A 22772-nucleotide genomic window follows, 5' to 3' on the forward strand; every position below is an offset into this window, starting at 1 on the left:
CTCAACCGGAAATATTAAAAAATGACAGACGTAACACGAGGAACTAAAACGTATTCACATTAACCATAAAAATATATGTGAAACGGTTGTCTTCGATGCTGGCGCTTAAGGAAATCATACATTCCAATTCTAAAATAAGATATTCACTATTTAAAAAAAACACAACGTATGTGCAAGTCGTTGGTCATGTTTTCAATAACCTTAACTTGGACTTTTCAAACATAAGTTCCGTATGCTAAAACTTGAAATTGATCTTCATTACCTTTTTTGATATTATATAGTTACTAATTTTTAAAGCATAATATTCAGTGCGATCGATCTTTTGACCATTAGTAAACTAGTTAAATGCATCTTTATTGATGAAATGCTGGTTGCAGTTTGAGGGAAAAGAGCTTTCGAAATCACTAATATTCCTTTTGCTTTCAAAAAATAGATCTGTCATTCCAAAATGCTTAAACGAAATGAGCGATACAGTTTTCATTTTCTTTGTCTTACATCAATAATAGTTATAATAATTATGTGTCTGTACTGTCATCTATAGGGTATGTAAGTCTCGTCACGTGACTCTGTGGTTTCGTAAGAATGGGTCCTAGTCTACCATTCAAATGTATGGAGATTCGTCATTAACATAGCATTGAGTTAAATATTAAAAGCGAAGTATCATTTTTGGGTTAAAATACTGATTTAAAATGACAATTATCAAGTTTTAAGAGATAAAAATGTTTAGAATAGAATAAAATAGAAGATTTTGCATTGTGAAGCAGCGTTTGAATTTCCCGGAAGTACACACTAAAATGCATATCGGTCTTCGGATTTCATTACGTTCTACATCGGAAATTCCGGAAGGGAAACTGAAACTAGAACGAGACTTACAAACCCTATTGGATCATCTTATAAAAAAAATGGTAAGTTCTTCCTGTGGAAGATAGGACTGTTGTGAGCTTCTTGTGTCTTAGGCTTAACTTGTTTGTAATATGATGATTTCTACAAAATACTGTTTTTGCTTCACATTGTAACTGATGTGACCACCAAGAAAGAGGGGCAAAGTCATCCCAACTTTAAAAGTAGTGGTCATGTAGCTGTTATTTGGCTATCACTAGAATATGTGTTACGTCATAAAAAGTAGTATTTTCTTAAGGCATTTTAATAAATATGGAATAATGTCAAAAATGATTATTTTGCACTGGGGTGGATTATATAATTTAGACATATGGTGATGTTTATCCGTATCCAAGTCAGGTTAAAAATGTCTTGTTTCTGTGTTATTAATTCTGTACTTTCGCTTCTTCATTTCTTTATCTAGAGTGATTATTTTCCTGTCATGTTTCACTGGACCATTTTCCCACGGATTTTGTAGTATAACATATTTTAATGTCATTGAAGAGAAAAAATATGCATGTATTTGGCTGGGTTCTTTTCAAATGATTTTTGAAAGGATGAACTAATTACGGGTGGTTAAAGTAAAATGCAGAGTAAAAGGATTTGGTTTTGCCACAGTGCCTTTTGAAGTGAGTTGCATACATAATATATTCGATTAATTAGACCATGTCTGCATTTAATCAATTCTATACATTTTACTTAAAAAGGGTTTTTGCCCAATAAAGATTTTATGAAAGAATTTTTAATAAAACGCGCACCCACTTTCTGATAAACATTGTACCTACTTGGTTGTGAAATCATGCATTTACTATGATAAGTTCACATAAATGTAATATTTCGGAGATGCAATCTTTATACTGTACTTAGTATTTAGACCTGTGTTGCTTATCAGATTTTGTATAGACGGGTTTAGTTTGCAAATATATTTATCATTTATTGTTACCGGAGATCATTAGCTTGTTTTTATCTGACCACATATATGTGTTACATAGAAAATATGGACTATCGTGTCTTGAAACAGAAATTGATAATATCGAAGATGTATTAGAATATGTGAAAATTTATGATAAGCAAACAAATGCCTGTTTTACACTCTATGTTATATTTAGGTGTCCATTTACAAGGTGATGCACCATGCATTGCGAAATTTAATTATCTTGATGTCATGTTGTCGTGAATTATAGTATGCTTAATGTGTATATGCTTATGAGTTTGTAAAAGTGAAGTAGGGATTTTAGAATACATTTTGGAAGTGGAACCAAAATAAATTATCAAAAACTGTGGTTTTCCAGGCTTGTATACCTGTAAAATTGAATTAGAGAATAATCATTGAACCCTTCTAGTCTATTTCAGTATATATATTGTAAATCTACAAACGCTTTATGAAGTTACCAAAACAAAAGTGTGTGTGTGTGTGTGTTAAAAAAGTGTAATCTGATTTGTTGCTGAATTGCATCGCCTTGTAAAAGGACCTTCAGTGGCAGCTATATGTACGAAATTAAGGATTCTTAGTTTGTATAGATTCAATTTATCATTTGACATGACATTATTTTAATAGACCGTTGTAAAGTCAGGAAACTACATTTTTTTACATTTTGGTCAGTAGCATGTATAATGTATACAAAGTCAATCGGAACTACTCGGCCATTTCCGCTACATGTAAAAACAATTTTCTAGCTGAGAAAACGAAAAGGGTGAGTAGTTACGACTTATACAAATGGATTTTGTGCTTTTTAGTATTGGACTGTCTTGCATCCATATCTATTTTTTTTTTTTTTTTGCTTTTCACTACAAAAAGGTCAGTTTTATAATAAGTCCAAATAATGTGAAAAGTTGAACCATTTTTTTCCTTGAAAATGGTTAACAAGTTTGTGTTTTCTTTTTCTTTTTTGTGTCAGTTGAAAGAATAGTATCATTTTTTTTATGGACACGAAGGGGTAACAATGTAGACATTAGGATAAAATGATTTACGAGTTTCTCTCTTATTCCCGATCAAAATTGAAATGGTTGATCTATAGCACAACCTGTAATGGTGTCATGTATATTTGTGTTCATTACTATGCTTAGTATGTAGCCAAACTAGATGCTCATTTTTAGAATCTCTTTTCACTTATACAATGCTTTTCATTTGAATCTCATTTTTATTATTTTTGTGGTTTTACAACTTTGTTGAACTAATAATTTGCAAGCAACATTTATGTATTTTTTTAATTGGGTTTAAATAGCAGTGGCTGTATGTTTTTCAATTTATAACTCTATTGTGAAGCTTTCTAGTCATCTTTCTGGCTTTTGAAATTGTTAAACAAACAGATGTCGTACTTAAACTAGTCGGAACAGCTTTATACCTCTTTTAATAAAAGGTCTTAACAGACATTTTACAGGTCTTTGTAAAGGTTTTCCCTGTTTTGGAGGCAAAACGAATTTAAGGGAGTGAACCTGTAGTAATAAGTTAATTTCATATCTGCATTTACCTATTAGGTATGATTATCAGTTTAACACTGTGAATGTGAGCATTTAGATGTATAGTAACTGTAAGCATTTGTACATCTGTACAAAAATGTCTTTCTTTTCCGTATTCGCATTTGACATCATACTAATATTTCAATATTTCATTTGTCTTGTGGGAAAGCCAGAAGATGTTATGTTATTTAAGGGTATCAAGCAGTTTTATCAATAATAATATTAATGATGATATTTAATAATAATAATAGAATGATTAAAAATAATAATTTTCTCAGTAATAATTTTATAAGGGTTTACGAAATATTCGTTGCTTAAACAACCTATTGTCTATATAAAGCTTATGATCGGATTCACACAATATGCAATGACACTTGATCCGCTATTTACAAGAATGAAAATGTTTTGGATTATACAATGTATTTCTCATAGAAAGTATGGCGCAGATATCTAAATATAATTGTACTAAAAAAGGGTAATTCAATTCGGTTTACATGAAGAACAAATATACCTCTTCGTTACAATGTTTTGGGTAAAACAAAACAGTTTTCTTCGCGAAAGGGTATATTAAGTATATTCATCGACTACCCCGCAGTGAACACAAAAGGGTCTATTGATTTAAACTTGGTATATCTGTAGTCTTTTACTGAACGTCTTAATTCTATTTTCTCTTGAATGGTTTGTTGTTAGTGTTTACAGTTATGAATATCTTAATCATGTATTTTTGGCACTTTCAAATATTTGCAGATTTCTTTTGTCATAGCAAAATATAAAAACTAAATTTTGTTGAAAAAGAAATGGTTGTGTTAACATTATTTACTTATATAGCGATGATGAGTGTCTTTTTGTTCATATCAAACCTTTGTTTCTATGCAGTTTCAGAAATACGATGTGTTATTTTGATACACTAAGGAAAGCTTTCAGTATTTCACCATTCTAAGGATGTAGACCTTGGTGAAGGGACATAACTCTTGAAATCAGTAATATGTTTGTATAAACTTTTAAGCATTCATTTGGAACAGAAAGAAATCTAAGTTACTTAGGTGCTTACATGATATTTATTTCAAATTGTTTACTCAAACGTTTCAATGATTTTCAACAGGAATGCCCTAAACCCAGGACTTCCTCCTTAAATAAAGACTATTGACAATCCTTCGATGTTGTACACTCATTCATTTATTTATTGTTCATTTCTTTTCACCCTGGGATGTATAAGTGCGTAAAATATTTGGAATTAATTTAAATCGTAGATATTCTATGAGATTGATGTAATACTATTTCAGCTAGATTTTTTTGTCTCTAAATCGCAACATGCATATTTATTAATGCTTCAATCAAAAGATTAATGACCATGTTCGTAATGGTGAGCGCAAAGTTACTAAGATCAATAAGTGGGTGAATGTAATGTTTATTCGTGTTTTTTAAAATAAAATCACGCCAGTCAATAATGTTTAAACGTTTTTAAAAAGTCCCTTTTAAGTAGTAGTCTTTGTAAGAATCATGTAAATTTGTAATATGTGATACACCCCAAAAAGGGCTACACATTTTTATTTTTGTTATTCATTGCTTTATAGATCTACATGATGAAATGTATTCATTCTAATCTGTCTGCTCTTAGGAGATAATCAACATTGAAAATCCAACAGTTACTATTGCATTTTAGTTTCTTTTACAGAGTTACCTCCCTTGATTTTGACTATATAATTTTTTTTATCTCCAAAGGGTTAAATGAAAAGCCACATGTTAATTTCTGTTTATTATAACATTTGAAACAAAGTTTCAAAAATGAAAATATATGTAGGCTTTCCAACCATGAATCACATTTTGCGTGATTTTTATCTGGAGTACTACTTAATTCTCTGAATTTGATTCCCCGCGTAAAAAAATAGGAAAAACATTCCAATCATTAAACCACCACCCAGTGATTACAGAACTATTTTGGATGTGTTTTAACTTCGTTGTTTTCAGAGTCTTCCTTTTAATTTTTGCCACAATTATTTTGACAATTTCAGGGACAGGATTGCGAATTGTTCAAACGTCAGAAACTATCTTTGTATTTACTGGTAAAATTATTAGTAAAGCTGTGTACTAATGGGGTTGGAGGTTGAGGGTACATTTGTATTTTTTTTTTCTGGGGGGGGGGTATTTTTGTTTTTTGTTGTTTTTTTGGGGGGGTATTTGTTTTGTTTTATTTTATTTATTTATTTATTTTTTGTTGGTTTTTTTTTTGTTTTGTTTTTTGGGTTTTTTTTTGGGGGGGGTTATTATTATTTTCTTTTTGTTTTGGGTTTTTGGGTTTTTTTTATTTGTCACTCCTAATTATTCACTTGTTGTACTGCCTTTCATTATGGAAAAGTTCTACTGAGTCACTTTTCCTGTCTTGTCTGTACTCTGATTTAATCTTAATTTTAAATTCAGACCAAATCAAAGCACGTTTAAAGAAAAAGATATTAAAAGAACGATTTATTACTGGCCTTGGGTTGCCTTTGTTGAAATTATTTGTATTCATTTTCACTTTGAACATGTCTGATTTTTGTGCTTTTAAAAGGGAACTAATTGTTGTCCAATGAAAAACTCGATAATGTGTTTATGGCATTATTGTTGCATAATCTTAAATATGTAGTTATGGGCTGTTTTGGGCCAACAAACGTACTATTATTTTAAAACAAAACATTCTTACCTTAAAGTAACTTGTAAATAATTTGGGCTGACCGCAAGTTTTAATCGTGACAATCATTATACATACCATTTTGTGGGATGATTTATTTTGGAATGAAGCAGGTATTCACTGTTATTATTACATCTCTGTCTAAGAATCAAGCAAAATGTGTATAAGTGGTGACACATGAAGAAAATGAAGCTGAAAGTTTGCATTATTTATATTTCATAACCTCCAGAAATATCCATCAAAGTGTTTTTATGTAACTGATGCTTCGGGATAAATTTAGAAAGCTTTTTAGTAATTTTATAGATGTATTGAATATTTTTGAGGCAAAAAAGACTATATTGAGAAAATATATGTACCACCCATTGCCTGATTCCTAAGCGGAATTGTAGATTAGTATTAAGCTGTTGAATCTTTGTTGGACGAAATGAACATCACTTTCATCTGTACATTTTGGGGTAATATATTTGTGCTGGTCATTTTAGTGATTTTTTTTTTAATGAAGTGCTTTATATCATGTTTACCTGAAGGGAATTCTAAACAGTGCTAATTTTATTGCTATCTTATTTTTTTGTATATATTGTTTGAAGATTGTTACTGAATTTGACATTTGTTACAACGCGTGAATAAAATAAAAACTAAAAAAATGTAAAATTACTTGTTTTGTTCGTTTTTATAAATTTAACATGACGAAGTCATAAAGCGGATTGCCACACATTTAAACGGGGTCATATTTTACTTCATACAGATATGATGTCTTTGATCCATTGTCCTTTGTTTGATGCTTTGGATTTTTTGGATCAAAAAGTAAACAAAACTTCCAAGAAAACAAAACGAATGCATCTTTCAGAAAATGATGTAATAGTAGAAATTTTTAAATGATTAGGTGAAAACCACAAAACGGCACAGAACACAAATCTGATTCCAAATCACGTTTGAAGCAAAAGAGCTTAAGAAGATATTAAGACGATTGTGCACAATCTGAAAAGGTAGTACCCTCAGCTTGCTACATTTCTAGTTACTCTAAACAATCAGAATAATGACGTGTCTATCAGCATACCACCTGCATCTAAACAAGTATTATTTCCATGTCATGGAAAATAGACACTACAGTTAAAAGTGGAATTACTATAGGATTAAAAACTGTTTTCCAGAATGTATCGATGTGTAAAATCGGACCATTCACTCACACACCTGGCATAGTAGTCTGAAGTTTGTTAGTGAATGGTCCGATTTTACTTCTCCACAAATTCTGGAAAAACAGTGTTTAGTCCTTATAATTCCAATCCCTAACTATCTGAATTATATTAATAGGTTTTTTTTTCTTGCAGACTCTCATTTAGCGAAATTGACTACCGAAATCGACATTGCAAATGGCGGCATTCAACCGACAACGTGACATGGTTGTCAATTTCAATGTTCAAAGTATCTACGGGCTACTGATACCTATATGTTTTCAAAATTGTGTTTTAATATACAATGTCGACCCATAAATGAATAGAATAAAGCAGATAATACCATTTTAAGCCTCTTAACGGCTCTATCTATTGTCGAAGCCATGGTAGCCATGTTGTTTACGATTTGTACATGGAATTTACGCTGTTGTAAAAACTGACATTGCTAAGGTCGTAAAAGGTGAATGACCAATCATAATGCACGAAAAAGGCATATGCAAATTAGATTTGAATTATTGTGATTTATTGTTTATTTTTCATCACAACGAATCATCATAGGGCACACTATAAAATTTGATGAAAAATTATCACTCTATTGTATATTCTGTTTTTGAGCAAACAAGCTATAATGTAAATGAACATGGCTTTTTCAAATAAGTGTATGTTATCCACTTTTATAAGTAAGTGATATATCTAAAATTCTGCTGAATATTCTGCTTCACAAACAAAAAATTATTTTCTCATTTAGATATGATACCTATATGAGACAACATTTTTTACATTTCTTTTACAGTTCCCCGTGTCCATTCTTAGTTTGTCTGCTGTTGCATTTTTCATGTTTCAATTTTTTTTCAAGTTTATAAAGAAATACTTACTTGCCAGTAATATGAAAAAAAATAGAAGAATAGGTCGATATGTTATGATAATTCGAATAAATATTTGAAAATATGGACTCAAGCCGTTTAATTATGAAAAACATATATATAAATTTTAGTATTAGTTAGCCCTTTCGATATCTATAAAAATAAATTGTACATGGTTCCATACCACAAAAAGAAGGTTTTTGCTTGGTGCACCTGGTGCATGCTCCCAGTTTTTAGTGGGGTCTGAGTTTCTCATTTACTTTTGATACTTTGTATGTATCATTTTAGTTACTTTATGTTCTTGGTTGTGATTGTCTGTTTTCCTTTGTCCCTGTTTGTTTGTTTGTTTGTTTGTTGGGATTTAACGTCCGAATAGCAATATTTCAGCTATATTCAGACAATGAACATGAAATGGATGATAAAATGAACATGAAATGAAAAAAAAAGGATGGGTCACAAGGATAATAGGGTCGGCAAATTTAATTGCCACTGGAAAAAGGGTGGATGGGTAAGGTCGGGCAATTTAGCCTCCTGTGGCAGAGCGCAAAGGTTCCTACTCCTATTGAATACCACAGCAGGGTTCTTTAACGTGCGAGAAACGTGGCATCTTTCCCAACACGGGGCACCACTATGGTTTGCGGTCAGGTTTTCCGTATTATAGCCTGACAACCCCAGCATGTAACACGCCAGGGGTATCCCATTCCACCACCTGGGGCACACATCCCAGTTGCTCTGTGGGCAGAGCGCCTAGCCCCCGGCTAGGTTTCTGAGCACTATTTAGTCGCCTTATACGACAAGCTTAGCGCTGCTGCAGGCCTATTCTTTTAACACCCGGACCTGCACGGGGCCCTTTGTCCCTGAATTACATTCTCTTGATTTCCGCTAGCATCTTGGTTCCCTTGATTACTCTTAAAAGTGTCTAAATATCTGCGAAATTCTCTCTCAAGGCTTCATATCACAAGGAACGGTCTGCATATATGTAGAATACTGTATAAAGAAGTATCAAGCAAAGTTTTTTTTCAAGAACATAATAACAACTGTATTCCTAACATCTTGACCAAAATTGTATTCAAGATTTCGACTTTAGTAGAACATTAACGATCAGGTGATTACCCTTTGTTTCATGAGCTATAAATTTTCCAGTAATACTTCAGAATTCTTGAGTGGACTGGATAACATTGAGATTGAAACCATCTCTAAGGACACCGCCGTTGCATAAATAAAGTGAATTTTGAACATTTTGGAAAATCAAATTTATACAGAAAATTTTCGCCGATCTATCCTCATGCAAAAGTTAGGTACTAAATACAACGGAGTTACAACCCGGACATGAATCTGTATTGCAGAATCATTAAGTTGACCTTGAGGTCCAAGTTTATCAAACATTGTACGCGACATACGTCACCTTGATCTGATCTACCATGCCAAATATGAAAAGCCTATACCAAAATGCAACAAAAACATATTCTAATATCATTTGCAGGGAGCGGTTTGATACTACCAGAGCTCAAATTTAACAGGTTTTGCAATTAATATGGACACAAATATTTGGCGCTTGGGATTTTGACCAGAATCTTGCTCTTGATTCTGAACAGTTCAAGATCCAACATCCAAAATCAACCCTTGCCTTCTGCTTGTGTTATGGTACCTACTGATAATTTTCAATTATTATTTTTATTCAAAGTATTGTTCAGACATCAGCAAGTGCTTGTTTCCAGCCATATTTTAATAAGTGGTTCCAGATACTACCAAGAACCTCCAAAATCAATCTCGGTCTTCTCTTTCTCTTCACTATATCATAATGTAATAGCTCACATCAAAATGTAAAAATAATTATTAGATAATAAGCCGGGTACATCCCACTATGTATACGACTATAGTCGTACATCTAATACATCATTTTCCCGTCGTGGGCCTTATTACAAATGGCCGCTGCTGCTACGCTTCGATTACAAATCAAAGACTGAAGTCTTCAAAGTCGCTAATCATCAAATATTCTCTGCCACTGATTTTGGCTTACTTTAGGTTACAGACCACCAATTCAACCAATGAGCATTTGGAACGTACGCAAAAATAGTCCTACGCAGAAATTACCCCTGTTCCTCATAGTGCTATGAAAAAAGTTCTCATCTTATTTAAAAAATTTCTGAAAGGAAAAACATTTCTGTACATTTTATAGGTGTATTTTGCTTCTTGTGATGTGAAGCCTAATCTCCATAATGATTTTTAAATATACCACTATCTTGTGAAAACACTGGGATTTCCCATGCTATTTATAGACCCGTCACTTCCGGTGACCAGTACTGCACTGCAAGTCTGCTAACCCCACATGCCATTCTGAGGATTGTGAGCTGACATATGTAGAATCATGCTGATATATAGTCCTCTGCAAGTTAAAGTTAAGGTAAAGTCCAGAGAAGCCATTGAATATTGTGAAATTAGCATAGAAGCCTATGGGAAGTAGAATTAGTGGTTTTTAGCCTTACTTTCAACATCCGGAATGGCACGAATGCGATATGCTCTAAAATCGAGCAGAGACCTCTAATTAAATTACAGGTCTATGAATCGGGTGACTTCCGCTAGAATCTTGGTTCCCTTAATATGATTACACTTCCGTAACCGTGATGACCCGAATGTTTTCAATCAAAACAACTGGGTACCAGGAACCAGATTAAACAACTGGCAATGGCTATATATAAATATCGGGGCCCAGATAATGTATATAACTTATATAGTCAATTGTAACGAGCCCGTGTTTGAATCGGAAACTGAGTAATATTACATAAATTCAATGCTATCAACCGATCATTTCATCTTTTGATGTTAACTTCCCGTTCTCATACAAGAAAAAAACAAACATAGGCATGTGTATGATACTTTTTAAAAGAGGTACATTTTAGCAATCTTTGGGTCGCTTATGATATTGACCAGGGAACCAGATTAAACAACTGGCAATGAATATTTATAGATATAGGGGCCTAGCTAATGTATATTACCTATATAGTCTTGTAACGTCCCTGTGCCTTAATTGGGAACTGGGTTATGTTCAATGCTAGCCGATCATTTCATGTAAACTTACCGTTCTCATACAAGCAAGAAACACACATAGAACTCACGTGTATGATATTTAAGAGGTACATGGAATACAAATCATAAACCGCGAATGTGACATTATAAACCCTGTCTAAGGCCGGAATAACATACATGACCGATCTTCCTTCGTTGTTAGTAAAAGCAATACAAGATCCATTCTCTTTAACTCTAATAGTTCGAACATCAGGAAAATGCTTGTCTCAGGTCTCTAATTCCATAGATCTGAATTCCCAAAATCAATCCCAGCCTTCCTTTGGTGGTATGACACTTTGTTTTACGATTTCTAAGTGATCCATTCACTTACAGTCAAGTTGTTGTCTTGACATCAGGGAAGTGCATGTTTCTAGCGCCTATTTTCTAAAATGTTCAAGTCTTAATCCCAAAATCAATCCCAGTCTGACCATTGTGGTATAAAATATTGTGGAACAATATCATGCATAGACATCCATATAATATGATTTTACTATGGATGTATAATATCTAGTCTAGATATTATACTTCCGTGATTTTACGGAGTTACAATCCATAGTTAAATTCTATGCAATGTTAGTTTTTGACCCCAAATTCCGAAACGACTTTGGTTTTAATCCTCTAAATCAATACCAATATTCTTTTAAAAGTTTTGAACCTTGTTATAAAATTTGATAAAAATCAACCAATATTTAATTTATGCGCAGGAAAACCAAGTGTCTACAGATAATGACGACAGTGCAGGAAAACCAAATGTCTACAGACAATGACGACAGTGCCACGAAAACCAAGTGTCTACATACAAAAATGACGACAGTGCCACGAAAACCAAGTGTCTACATACAACAATGACGACAGTGCCATTCCATTTAATCATTCAATGCTAATAATTTTGGCACAAAAACGAATGCAGACACGAGGCTCCAAGGAACCTGAATCGCTCAACTTGTTCAACGTTTGCCTTTCAAGGGCAAGAACTGCAACAGGTAGTCGGAAACTTGTTAAAAAGACTTAGGAAGGACATATCACAAGGATCATTTCATCAATTGAAAGTTTCTTTCTATCATATTTTTGAAGATATTGGCTGAAAACTGCTAAAACTGTCATTTTCCACTTTTCAAGGTCAATAACTGGAACACGGAGCCATCGGAAAACTTTGATCCATGGCAGACTTCTGTAGGCCTTATAATAAGGATCATTTTGGCAATTTATTTGTTTTGGAGATGTACGAGAAAAAAACTTCAGACTGAACCGTTTGTTCTATTTTTAGTAACAGCAGCCATGTTTTTCAACGCATCATTAATTCTAATTTCAATGTATGGAGAATACGACAAGGTATATTCATACTACATTAAGTTTGGTTCGAATTCCAACTCCAACATGGTTGAACAGATTGAAACGAAAATTTAACCAGAGATAGATCTCATCATTCTAAACACTTCGACCCTGTACAGATTGAAACGAAAATTTAACCAGAGATAGATCTCATCATTCTAAACACTTCTACCACAATATCAGAATTTGGCAAACCTAATTATATAATGGTTTGGTAATATATGCGCTAAACTTCTGTCAGAACCTATGTTCAATTTTAAGTAATGGTGGTCATGTTTCTTAACCATCAAAAACATCAGTGCTATGAAGAATACCCTACGGAACATTCATACCAAGTTTGGTTCAAATTGGTCCCGTAATTTCAGATAAGATATCTGAAAGTAATAACATAAAAAATAACCAAAAAAAAACATCCAAAAAGGGCAATTACTCCAATATGGCTTAATGAATTTACCACAGATAGATCTTATCATTCTGACTACTTTGACCTTGTTGGAATTTTGCTAAACCTAATGGTTTTGAAGATATATGCGAAAAACTTCTGTCCGACCCTTATGTTCTATTTTTAGTAACAGCGTCCATGTTTCTGAAGTTTTGAACAAAATATATTTTAGAACATTCAAACCCAGTTTGGATCTGATTGGTCGGGTAGTTTTACAGGAACGGAGTTTGGAAAAATTGTCAACTAAAGATGAATGACACCAATATCTCACATGGACTTTACTCCAGCAGTGGGCTAGAGGTTGTCTGGCAAACTATTTTTTGACTTTATAGTACCATCCTAACTCTAGCATCCAACATGTTGAAATCCACTGCGAATGTGAAAAAGCTAAACATTTTTTAAATTGTTTTAAGTCTTATTTACATAGAAGAAGTTTAACCCACAGGAAATCAAGCAATAAAAATCCTTAGTTTTAATTTACCTAAAAAAATATTTGTAATGAAGACAGTTAACAAAGTGACCAGCCATTTTGAATTAGGTCACTAATTTAACGGAATACAATACGTTTTTGACAAAACAAAGTAATGGCAATTTGTTGGTTAATTAAAAATTTTGTTTCGCAAATTAAAATTTGTAATTTTATTATCTGGATGTACCCATTTATAATGCTGAAAACCAAATATGAAATTTATTTTAGGTGCTTTTACACAGGATTTCCAGGATTGCTGGATTTTCTCATCAGATAGGTCATTTGTTTTATTTATTTCAGCCAGTCACCTTCTCCCTTGTTAGGATAAAGAAACTGTATAGTAGAAAAATATACAAACAGAGATGAAATCCTCACCAGTATCAATGTTTTAAAATTGATAATTACAAGGTAATGGGGACATAGAAGGTAATTGATATTTTATCAAAAATGGTATTCCTAGTTGCCTGTAAATTCTTTACCCAGAATCCATTATTTTTTTGTATATTGCCCAAGCATGTTTTTGTATTATGTAACCAACTTGAACAAACTACAAAAACAATAATTTATTTCTGAACCATTTAATATTCAGAGAGTCTATTTCTTGCTTTTCCTCTTCCTGACCCTCTTGGGCTTGACAGGTGCTTTCCTAGCTTGCTGTCTAAGTTTACCAAACTCTACATTGATAAGTCTGTTTCTCTGTAATACAAAATAGATGGTTATCAGAAACCATTTAATTATCAAGAGGTCCTTGATATTTGCCAATTATTAATTACAATTTATATGAGCCATGGCTGAGCAGTATACTGTTCACAATTTTTCAAAGTACTGATCACTCTAATGCTTGCACTTTTTCTTACAATACAAAAACCCAAACTCCGATCATTTGTACATATTTAGTGCATCTGTCAGTATTTTCCACAATGTAAATATTCTACCGAAGGAATTCTACATCAAATGTCATTACACATCCTCTGCATTAATGTCAGAAAAAGATATAACAAAATTGCTGTTTTCTATAAATGTATCAAATAAATCACTCACAAATGGTTTATTTACGTTGAATTAAACAGTCATATTTTAATTCACCGAATTGGATTGTAACATACATTACTTAACAAAACTCTTCTAACAAACTCCTTTTTAACAAATATTATATATTCATGCTATATACACTAGCATAATACATAGTCACTTACAGCTTGTTTGGCTTTCATCAGCTTAAATCTGTCAAAATCTGTCAGTTGGGCTCTCTGCAAAGATCAATAGACAAGTCAATATACAACTTGTGAATTCAAATGAAGAAGTGGACGTTCTGAAACATCTAAAAAATGAAAACTGCATAACTGATAAACTAACACAATAGTTATTGAGTTTTAGTATTAAACACAATTTTCTATTTGGGCAACTAAAAAAACCGATTACTTACAGGATGACACGTCTGTGAATCCTGCAGCATTTCGTTTTCACTGCACTCTATTTCGTTTTACAACTTCAACTGCATAAACACATATTAAATGCCTACTAATCTAATATAACCTAAGTCGTAAAAGTATGTGTTTATCAAAACTGAATCTCTGACAAGTGGTTATCAACACTGCCAGTCAGACGGCAATTCCTATCAAGATACTTGGGTTCTTCATTGATTCAGTTTGCAACATTCCAAAATGGAGTTTTTCATGAATGATACACAACAAATTCTCAGTAATTTGATGTCAGCACATGGCATGTTTGTCAAAATCTTAAACACTTTAAATTTCAACAATTTTTCGGCATCAGCCAACAAAACTTGACATACACCCATCAATTATTCACAATTTTAAGGTACCAAGGCCTAGTGCTGAAATCAAGAATGTGAGAAAGTTCACTAAATAAACAGCTTTTTTGGAGTTGTTCTACAAAGCATTTTAAATGAAATTTAAATAAAATATTTCATTTTATGCACAAATGCCTACATATTTTTATTTTTGATATTTTATTTGAATTGCCATAGTAAACTGAAATTAACATTCAGTTTTTCATATAACCCATGTTCATCAGAGATAAAAATTATATAGAATACGCTGTAAATTTCAAAATAAAGGGAGATAACTCTTTAAATGACACTCAAATACAACAGAATCTATAGGATTTTCAATGTTGATTATCTCCTAAGAGCAGGCAGATTTGAATGAATAATTACACATTTCAAAGAATAGACCCATAAAACAACTTAATTACAAAAATAAAAATATGTAGCCTTTTTTTGGAGTGTATCACATTTTTCAGATTTTGCATGATTCTTACAAAGACAGCTACTTAAATACAGAAAAGATATAACGTATCTTTTTAACCACAAATTTAACCCTCAAAAACAAAATTTTCAGGTACAACTGAGTCTCTGATAAGTGGTTATCAACACTGCCAGTCAGACGGCAATTCCTATCAAGATACCTAGGTTCTTCATTGACTCAATCTTGACCATAAGGCATTAAAATGTTAATTAACAGGAATTTAAGGGCCTAAGATAAGGCACATGTTTAACTGACCATCACTACCTAACATGGCAATGACATAACATTTAGGCATGTTATACACTGATACTAAGGGTTTGATATATCTAGATTTATTTGTACCATAGTATTACATTCTGAACTTTATTGAAAATACACTGCCAGCATAAAGTTTTAATTTCTCCACTCTTCACAGTGGAGTCACTCTTTTTCTCCATTGTGTCTCCACCTAATTAAAAGCATAAAATTGCTTCTTCCAAATACTTTTTATTTTTTCTGAATATAACTGAAAATACCACTATGCTAGAGAATGTTATACAAGCATAGGAATTAAACTACAAGTATATTTTGAAATGGTGACTCCGTTATGCTAGATACTGTGACTGCACTCAAATAATCTCCACTGTGGAGAATGGAGAAATAAAAATTGATGTTGACAGTTGTGCATAAAGACATACAACAGATTTTCTCTGTGAAGATCAGGTTGTTAAATGTGTAAGTATGTGGGTGTTTTATCTAATATCACAGTGCTAAAACTTTTCTTCTGAGACCTTTATTTTTCTTCTATGGCATATAAATTAGGCATAAAGGATAGTGAGCAAAGACAAACCAATGCCATTAAAATGTTGTCCCTGAGGTTCACTGAACAGCGAAAAAAGTGTCCTTAGTGTCTTGAGAAAGGTCACAGCACCAAAATCACCCACTTTAACTATAATACGGGTTTCCCCAACTGCAAAATACCTCAGGTACTGACGACGATAGATGAAGTTCCTTAGAGCAACCTGGAACCTGTGTAATATTTTTGTTCCACAAGTTTCTCTCTAATACACATGGTGTAACACCGGGTCACCAGTGACATCATCTGATTTTTAATTGGCTGAGGTATTATGACGTTATTTTATTTACCTTTATACGTTCTTATATTCAAATTTAAAAGATAACGTTGAATTTTTTTTTTCTCCAAATTACTTATATCATCTTTCTTTTTATTTTATTTTATAAGTGGCAATTTACTCATGTATTGTACATATCCACCGCTGGCGAGTCTGTACTTTTAGGGATCCTTGGGTCATATTGCCTGATATTGACCAGGCAACCAGATTATTCCTTAGAGTTAAATGAAGAATAGTAAGATTGAGTTCTTTTCTCTCTGGCAGTTTATGAAGTAATAATTCATACTGAATCTCTGATAAGAGGTTATCAGCACTGCCAGTCAGACGGCAATTCCTATCACGATACTTGGGTTCTTCATAGATTCAGTCTTAAAAATTTTGTTATTATTCCAATGGTAATATATCCTGAATTTAGGAGAGATATTTTTATCTAAACAATTGAATCAAATTATGTTGACCCAAGGTCCGCTTCATACAAGCTGCACTGAAGCATTTATAACATCTGCAGAATTAATGTATCCAGTTTTTGTTGATTCAGTAACTAATAACGGGAATTCTGTTTCATCTTTTTAACCAAAATTTTATTATTAGGGTTGTAAATGAGTATTTTTTTTATAAAACAGATATTTTCATATCTATTTTTCTGCCAAACCCATTTTAAGTAATATTTATATTAAGTAAATTTTTTTTTCATCTTGATAGTTTCAATTAATCACCATTTCAATCAATTCAAAATGGATCAGAAACATATGGTTTCTGACCAATGTCACTGAAGCAATTAAACCAATGAAAAATTAAGTTCATAAAATAGACAGGCAATAAGATAGGGCTCTTTTTTAAATAACAGCTGCTAATTTCTGTGGGAGGTAACAAGCAGTATCATACTTCAAATTGCATTCTGTCCCCAAAACTTACTCAGCTACAAGTCAAAACCCCTCAATTTCAATGATATAAAATACAAGTTTTAACGAACTTCACCAATGAATATCTTTCACTACTTTCATAAATTTTTACTTACCATTGGCAAAGGCCTAGCGACTAAAGACATTTTTAATTGCCATAGGCATAGGGCTAATGACTAAAGACATACACATAAAATTGGGGCAATTTATGTCTAAACAGGCTAGTCTGAACTAAATCTCTGATCAGTAGTTATCAGCACTGCCAGTCAGACGGCAATTCCTATCAATATACCTGGGTTCTTCATTGATTTTGTTCCATGTATCCTACATAGCTGAATAAATGATAAACTTTTTGCACTAAAATAAAGTTAATTTTTTTTAAAATGGCAATTCATATTCCTTTTTTAACTTAAAATGATTTCAGATTAAGTACAATATTAAGGTTGCAAGTTTTTAATTCTGCTCTAATTACAGTTTTGTGTGATATTAATCATGTCACCAAGGATTGCCCTTTCAATTTTACTGGAAAATTTGTTGACATATAATTAAACAGGTCATTTATTTGACAGGCCCCCTTGATAGGACATGAAAATAAACTGTTTATTTGTCCCTTATGACAGTATTAAGATATTTCTGGCTCATTGAAATTTTGCATGGGCCCATCTTTTTTTTCAAATGCCCCATTGAAATCCTGAATATTTCCATAGGCTCCTATATAAAATGAGCCCATAATGGTCATAAGCCAGGAAAACCCCTGTGTCACACTATGTAAATTGCATTATACCCTTTCCCAAATAACAGTAGTTGCTATTTATTTTGTGGTAATTAAGTGGTCAAATGCTTATTCCCTAAAAAAATTGGCATGTCAAACTATTTGACTGTTTGCAGACATCAAACCAAGAGAAAATGCATCTTTCCACTCAAAACCCACCCAATAAATCATATAAATGAACTGTTAAAAAAACTTCTCCAGTCTTCTTGAATGCGACAAAATATTGAAACTAAATACCTTTTCTCTGTTGGCGATTTTCTTTGCCCAAACAGTTTTGTCCCACTGTTCCTGGACTTTTTCTTCCTGCCACTTCTTCTTAAGAAGACCAGTTCTGAGGGATCGTGGTATCTTGATACAAATTCCAGTCAAGTGCAGGTTCTTGAAATTAGTTTGCTTTCTAGACACACCAGTGCATGGTCCATCAATTAGAGCCTAAACAAAAAAATCAATCAATATCAACATATCAACATGTTCAGTGTTCTAGGATTTTTAAAAATTTAAGGTTTCCACAGGAAACTCAAATTAACTTGCCCACAATTGAAGTCTGTTTTCCATAATAACCAATCCTTTCAGAAATTCAAGTTTTTAATGATGGAACATAATAAATAACTTTTCCACACCAAAAGTGCATCCATCCCATATGTCGTTAAAGTGGAACCCTGTAACACAAATGTTCCCAAATGACTTGTACTTTAAATTCAATAAAAAATGTTACCTGGTTGCTCAGAACCAAGTTTGGTTCTGCAAACAGATTCTCCTTCATTAATGACTGGCTTTAATTATTTCTCTGCTGGAGTGGAGAAATACATTAAATCAAGAATAAACTGAAGAAGAATCAGTTTCTCTCAGAAAAAAATGTTAAATGACAGGAAAACTCTTGCAGAAATTTAATCACCACCTGGAGGTTAAAAGTTGCATACATTTTTACTCACTGGCTTAGAATGGGAGAAAATGTGTTAAGACTGACTTGCTGATTAAATAAACTCACTGGTAATTATGCTGTACTTTAAACTTTTTCAAATATACTTGAGTATAAGGTAATTTAATATACATGTAGTAATTGCCTAATATTCAAAGGAAGCTCACATGCACTGGCATATGTAATGTACATGTACATGTAATATACATCAAAAATCTTACCCTGTTCTGGTCTACAACATCAACTATAGTGCATAGCTTTCCTTGGTCTTCACCATATGCTATGTAGGCCACACGGCCAATTTCAACAAATCGCAGCTGAAATAAATAAAAATGAAGTATTAGTTATATAGGACTTTAAAATTAAAGATTATTTAGGGTAAAATGGCAGGTCATACAGTGAAGAAATGTTAATAGATTTAAAGTAGAAAATCAATTTCTAAAGCCTAGCAATGCTCTTATTATACAGTCAGAGAATTAGTTAAGATAATGATCTTTTTCAGAGGAAAACAACATTTCAGACAAAAAATTTGTGATTTATGTTTATTTTTTGTACCAGTTTTTGCCCAGTAGGGCCAATTAGTTCTGGAACAAATCTGGATTTCCCAAATAGGAAATAAGTCCATTTGACAAATAAGTTGACAATTGTACAATAAAAAAAAGGTACAGAAGTCTGCTACATTTTTTGTACAGGTAACATACATATTGTAAGGTTAGAAGTGCTTAAATACTGATCCCATTTTCAGGAGATGTCATCCAAAACAAGCCATTTAGAATTGTACTTTCTTTCATCAATGGGAACAATTCCTGAAATTAAGGCTATCTCCCATATTGAATTTTTCAATGGTTTTAGAAAATTTGATTTTTATTTGATTTTCTGTTTTCAAAAGACCTAAAATGTGAATCCTAAATTTTCCATGCCCAAAATCTGTCTAGTATTTTGTGATCAGGTAAAATGTTCATCTGTGTATATATTTTTCATCAAAACACGATGTTATAAAAAAAATTCAAGAACTGCACTAGATTCTATTTATGATTTCACAAAGTCAACAAAGCGGAAATCGGAAGTAAATATACAGTAAAAAAAAATCGTAATGGTAAAATCTGGATTTGAAAAAGGGGAAATCCGCTAAAAAACGAAATAAATCATCCCTGCTTAAATGACAAATCTCTATGCATTTGAATGGTGGAATAGGACAAATTCTTGTGAAACCAAGGAAACAGACAAGACTTACATACCCTACACTCACTAAATGCAAGCAAAAATTCAATTTTGCAAGTAGAAACTATTTCCACTTGCTTGAATTTGCTTGTGCCATTCTGTATGATTGATTGATTGTTGGGGTTTAATGTCCGAGCAGCATTCTGTATGTACAATGTATTATAAGTTGAGTTCAAAAATAATCTAAGAAAATTTCTTTGATTCCATCCCTGACAAAGTACAGTGCAGAGCTTAAACTCCAGTGTTCTTGGATTCCCCTTTCCAGAGGCAAGTGGAATTTGGGTCAGGGAAAGTTATTTTTGAACTGGTACTTAAATTGAAGATATTTTTCTGATATATTATGCTTGATAAGCAGATTTTAATAAATGGAAATCCAACTTTCATGTAGACTGTCCCATGAAAAGTTAGAATCTTTTAACATCATTTGTTAGTATTGATTTTTTTCTTTTTTTTTGATTTAGTAAAACAAATGTGTCTGTAAGACACTTATGATGTCCCTGCTCACTAGATTTGCCAAATAAGAACATGTTTATTTTTGTGAAAGACAAGGTTTGCAGATTCAGAAATCCTTCCAAGACTTGTGATACTCATGGCCCCAAGTCCAACTAAAACCCAGTTCTTTAATATTACATGAAAATCAAATTCCATTGGCCCTGCACACCTTCATCATGTGCAGAAATATCCTGTAAAATATTTTAGATGTAGTTCAAAAACTGTACGAGGAGATAGCCATACAAGCCATATAGCCCTATTTCTGAGTAAAATGACTAAGTCTGACTATCACCAATTTCCGTAATATTTCACAAAAATAAAAATCCTTCATCATGTGTAGAAATAACCTGTAAAATATCTTAGATGTAGTTCAAAAACTGTACAAGGAGATAGCCAGACAAGCCATGATCATGTGTAATCCGAATGGACGGACAGGGGTAAATTAATATGCTCCCCCCCTCCCCCCGTCAGTTTGTCGTGTGGACATAAAAAACATACAATGTGCACAAGAAAGTGAGAAATAATAAATTGCAAGTTTATTATGATTACTTTGGGTTACACTATCTCTGCCTTTTCAACTTTGGGTTACACTATTTCTCCCTTTTGAAAACAGAAATTTGGTCCAACAATAAATTTTTGAAAAAAAAAAACCAATATTTTCATAACTAGGAATGAATTCAATGAATCAGACTTTGCATATCTCAGCAAATTTTCAGAACTTTACAATCCATACTAATAATGACAAAACATTGTGTATGGGTAAACAGGTTACACATTGTTCCTACATCATACATGTTTTTTTCCATTATAAAAATAGTTTTCTTCATATGAAGTATTATTAAAATTGATTTCTTTGGGATAGTTTTGAGTCACTTTTGCAAAGGAAGCATACCTTTATCTTCCTCATTTCAACCAAAGTAAAGCATGTTTGAATACCTGCACCATTAAAGATTTTGCAATAGACCCCTTCGTGGTTGGTGAGCATGCTCAATATACACTTCCGCGAATAGAGCTTGGGTAGAACAAAACAGTTTTCCTTGCAGAAGTGTTTATTGAGCATGCTCTATGCATGCACATCAACTACCGACTGTTAGCACAAAGGGTCTATTGAAAGTGTATACCATCTTTGGAAAAAATATACAAAAACTATTCTCACTCTTTTAAAAATTAAATGACATTTCCCAAACTTTCTTTTTGTAAAGTAGAAAAACAACATATGAAGGGTTATTTCCAAAACGAGGATTTAGGATTTGTACATGTGTTTGCTAAACAAGGAATCACATTCACAGAAATTTAAATTCATGACATAAGTGACATCACTACAGATTTCATCACGATGAAACGCATGTGGTCAGTTTCAGTTAATCAATATGTCACTCTTACATAAGTCATCAGTAAACATAATTTTCGGCGGTGTTATCGTGAACATTCAACGCACTTGGCTTTGCCAAAATCTTGCCTATCTACATTACAAATAACAAAACCACGTGGATGACGACTTTGGACAAATTTCAAGTATTTCCACACGCTATACAGGGGATTAAGGATTTTTTAAATATATTCTATCTTAAGCATTTTAATACGGAGATAATTTATTGAACAATCAGACACTTATTCGATGAAGTAAGTCAATTTATAAGGAGAGAAGCATGTACCTGGCCGACAACCATGATTTGTCGTGAAAAAGAGGCCGAATGGGAGGTAACGCTTTTCAACTTCCTTTTAGAACTGGT

General features: G+C 32.6%; 1 protein-coding gene across 1 annotated transcript; it reads right to left on the bottom strand.

Annotated features, from left to right (window-relative positions):
- Positions 1 to 13913: 13913 nt before the first annotated feature.
- LOC148617111 (large ribosomal subunit protein eL14-like) lies at positions 13914 to 22765 on the bottom strand. Its single transcript, XM_088584437.1, has 5 exons — positions 22695 to 22765; positions 19548 to 19643; positions 18645 to 18839; positions 14548 to 14601; positions 13914 to 14047 (listed from the first exon to the last, which is right to left on the bottom strand). The coding sequence occupies exons 1-5, from the start codon at positions 22707 to 22709 to the stop codon at positions 13946 to 13948; spliced, it is 462 nt and encodes a 153-aa protein (XP_088440563.1). The 5' UTR covers positions 22710 to 22765; the 3' UTR covers positions 13914 to 13945.
- Between the last annotated feature and the right edge of the window lie 7 nt (positions 22766 to 22772).

Source organism: Perna viridis, chromosome 5, assembly GCF_037379345.1.
Source record: "Perna viridis isolate PV_CMFRI_1.1 ecotype Kerala chromosome 5, ASM3737934v1, whole genome shotgun sequence".
Classification (NCBI taxonomy): Eukaryota; Metazoa; Mollusca; class Bivalvia; order Mytilida; family Mytilidae; genus Perna; species Perna viridis.

Bases quoted from the DNA above. Each gene is read 5' to 3' on its own strand.
- LOC148617111 (XM_088584437.1), bottom strand. The intron at 18,840-19,547 runs GTAAGATTTTTG...TTTTTTGTTTAG, and splicing joins ATGTTGTAGACCAGAACAGG to GCTCTAATTGATGGACCATG. The intron at 14,048-14,547 runs GTAAGTGACTAT...TTTGTATTACAG, and splicing joins TGATGAAAGCCAAACAAGCT to AGAAACAGACTTATCAATGT.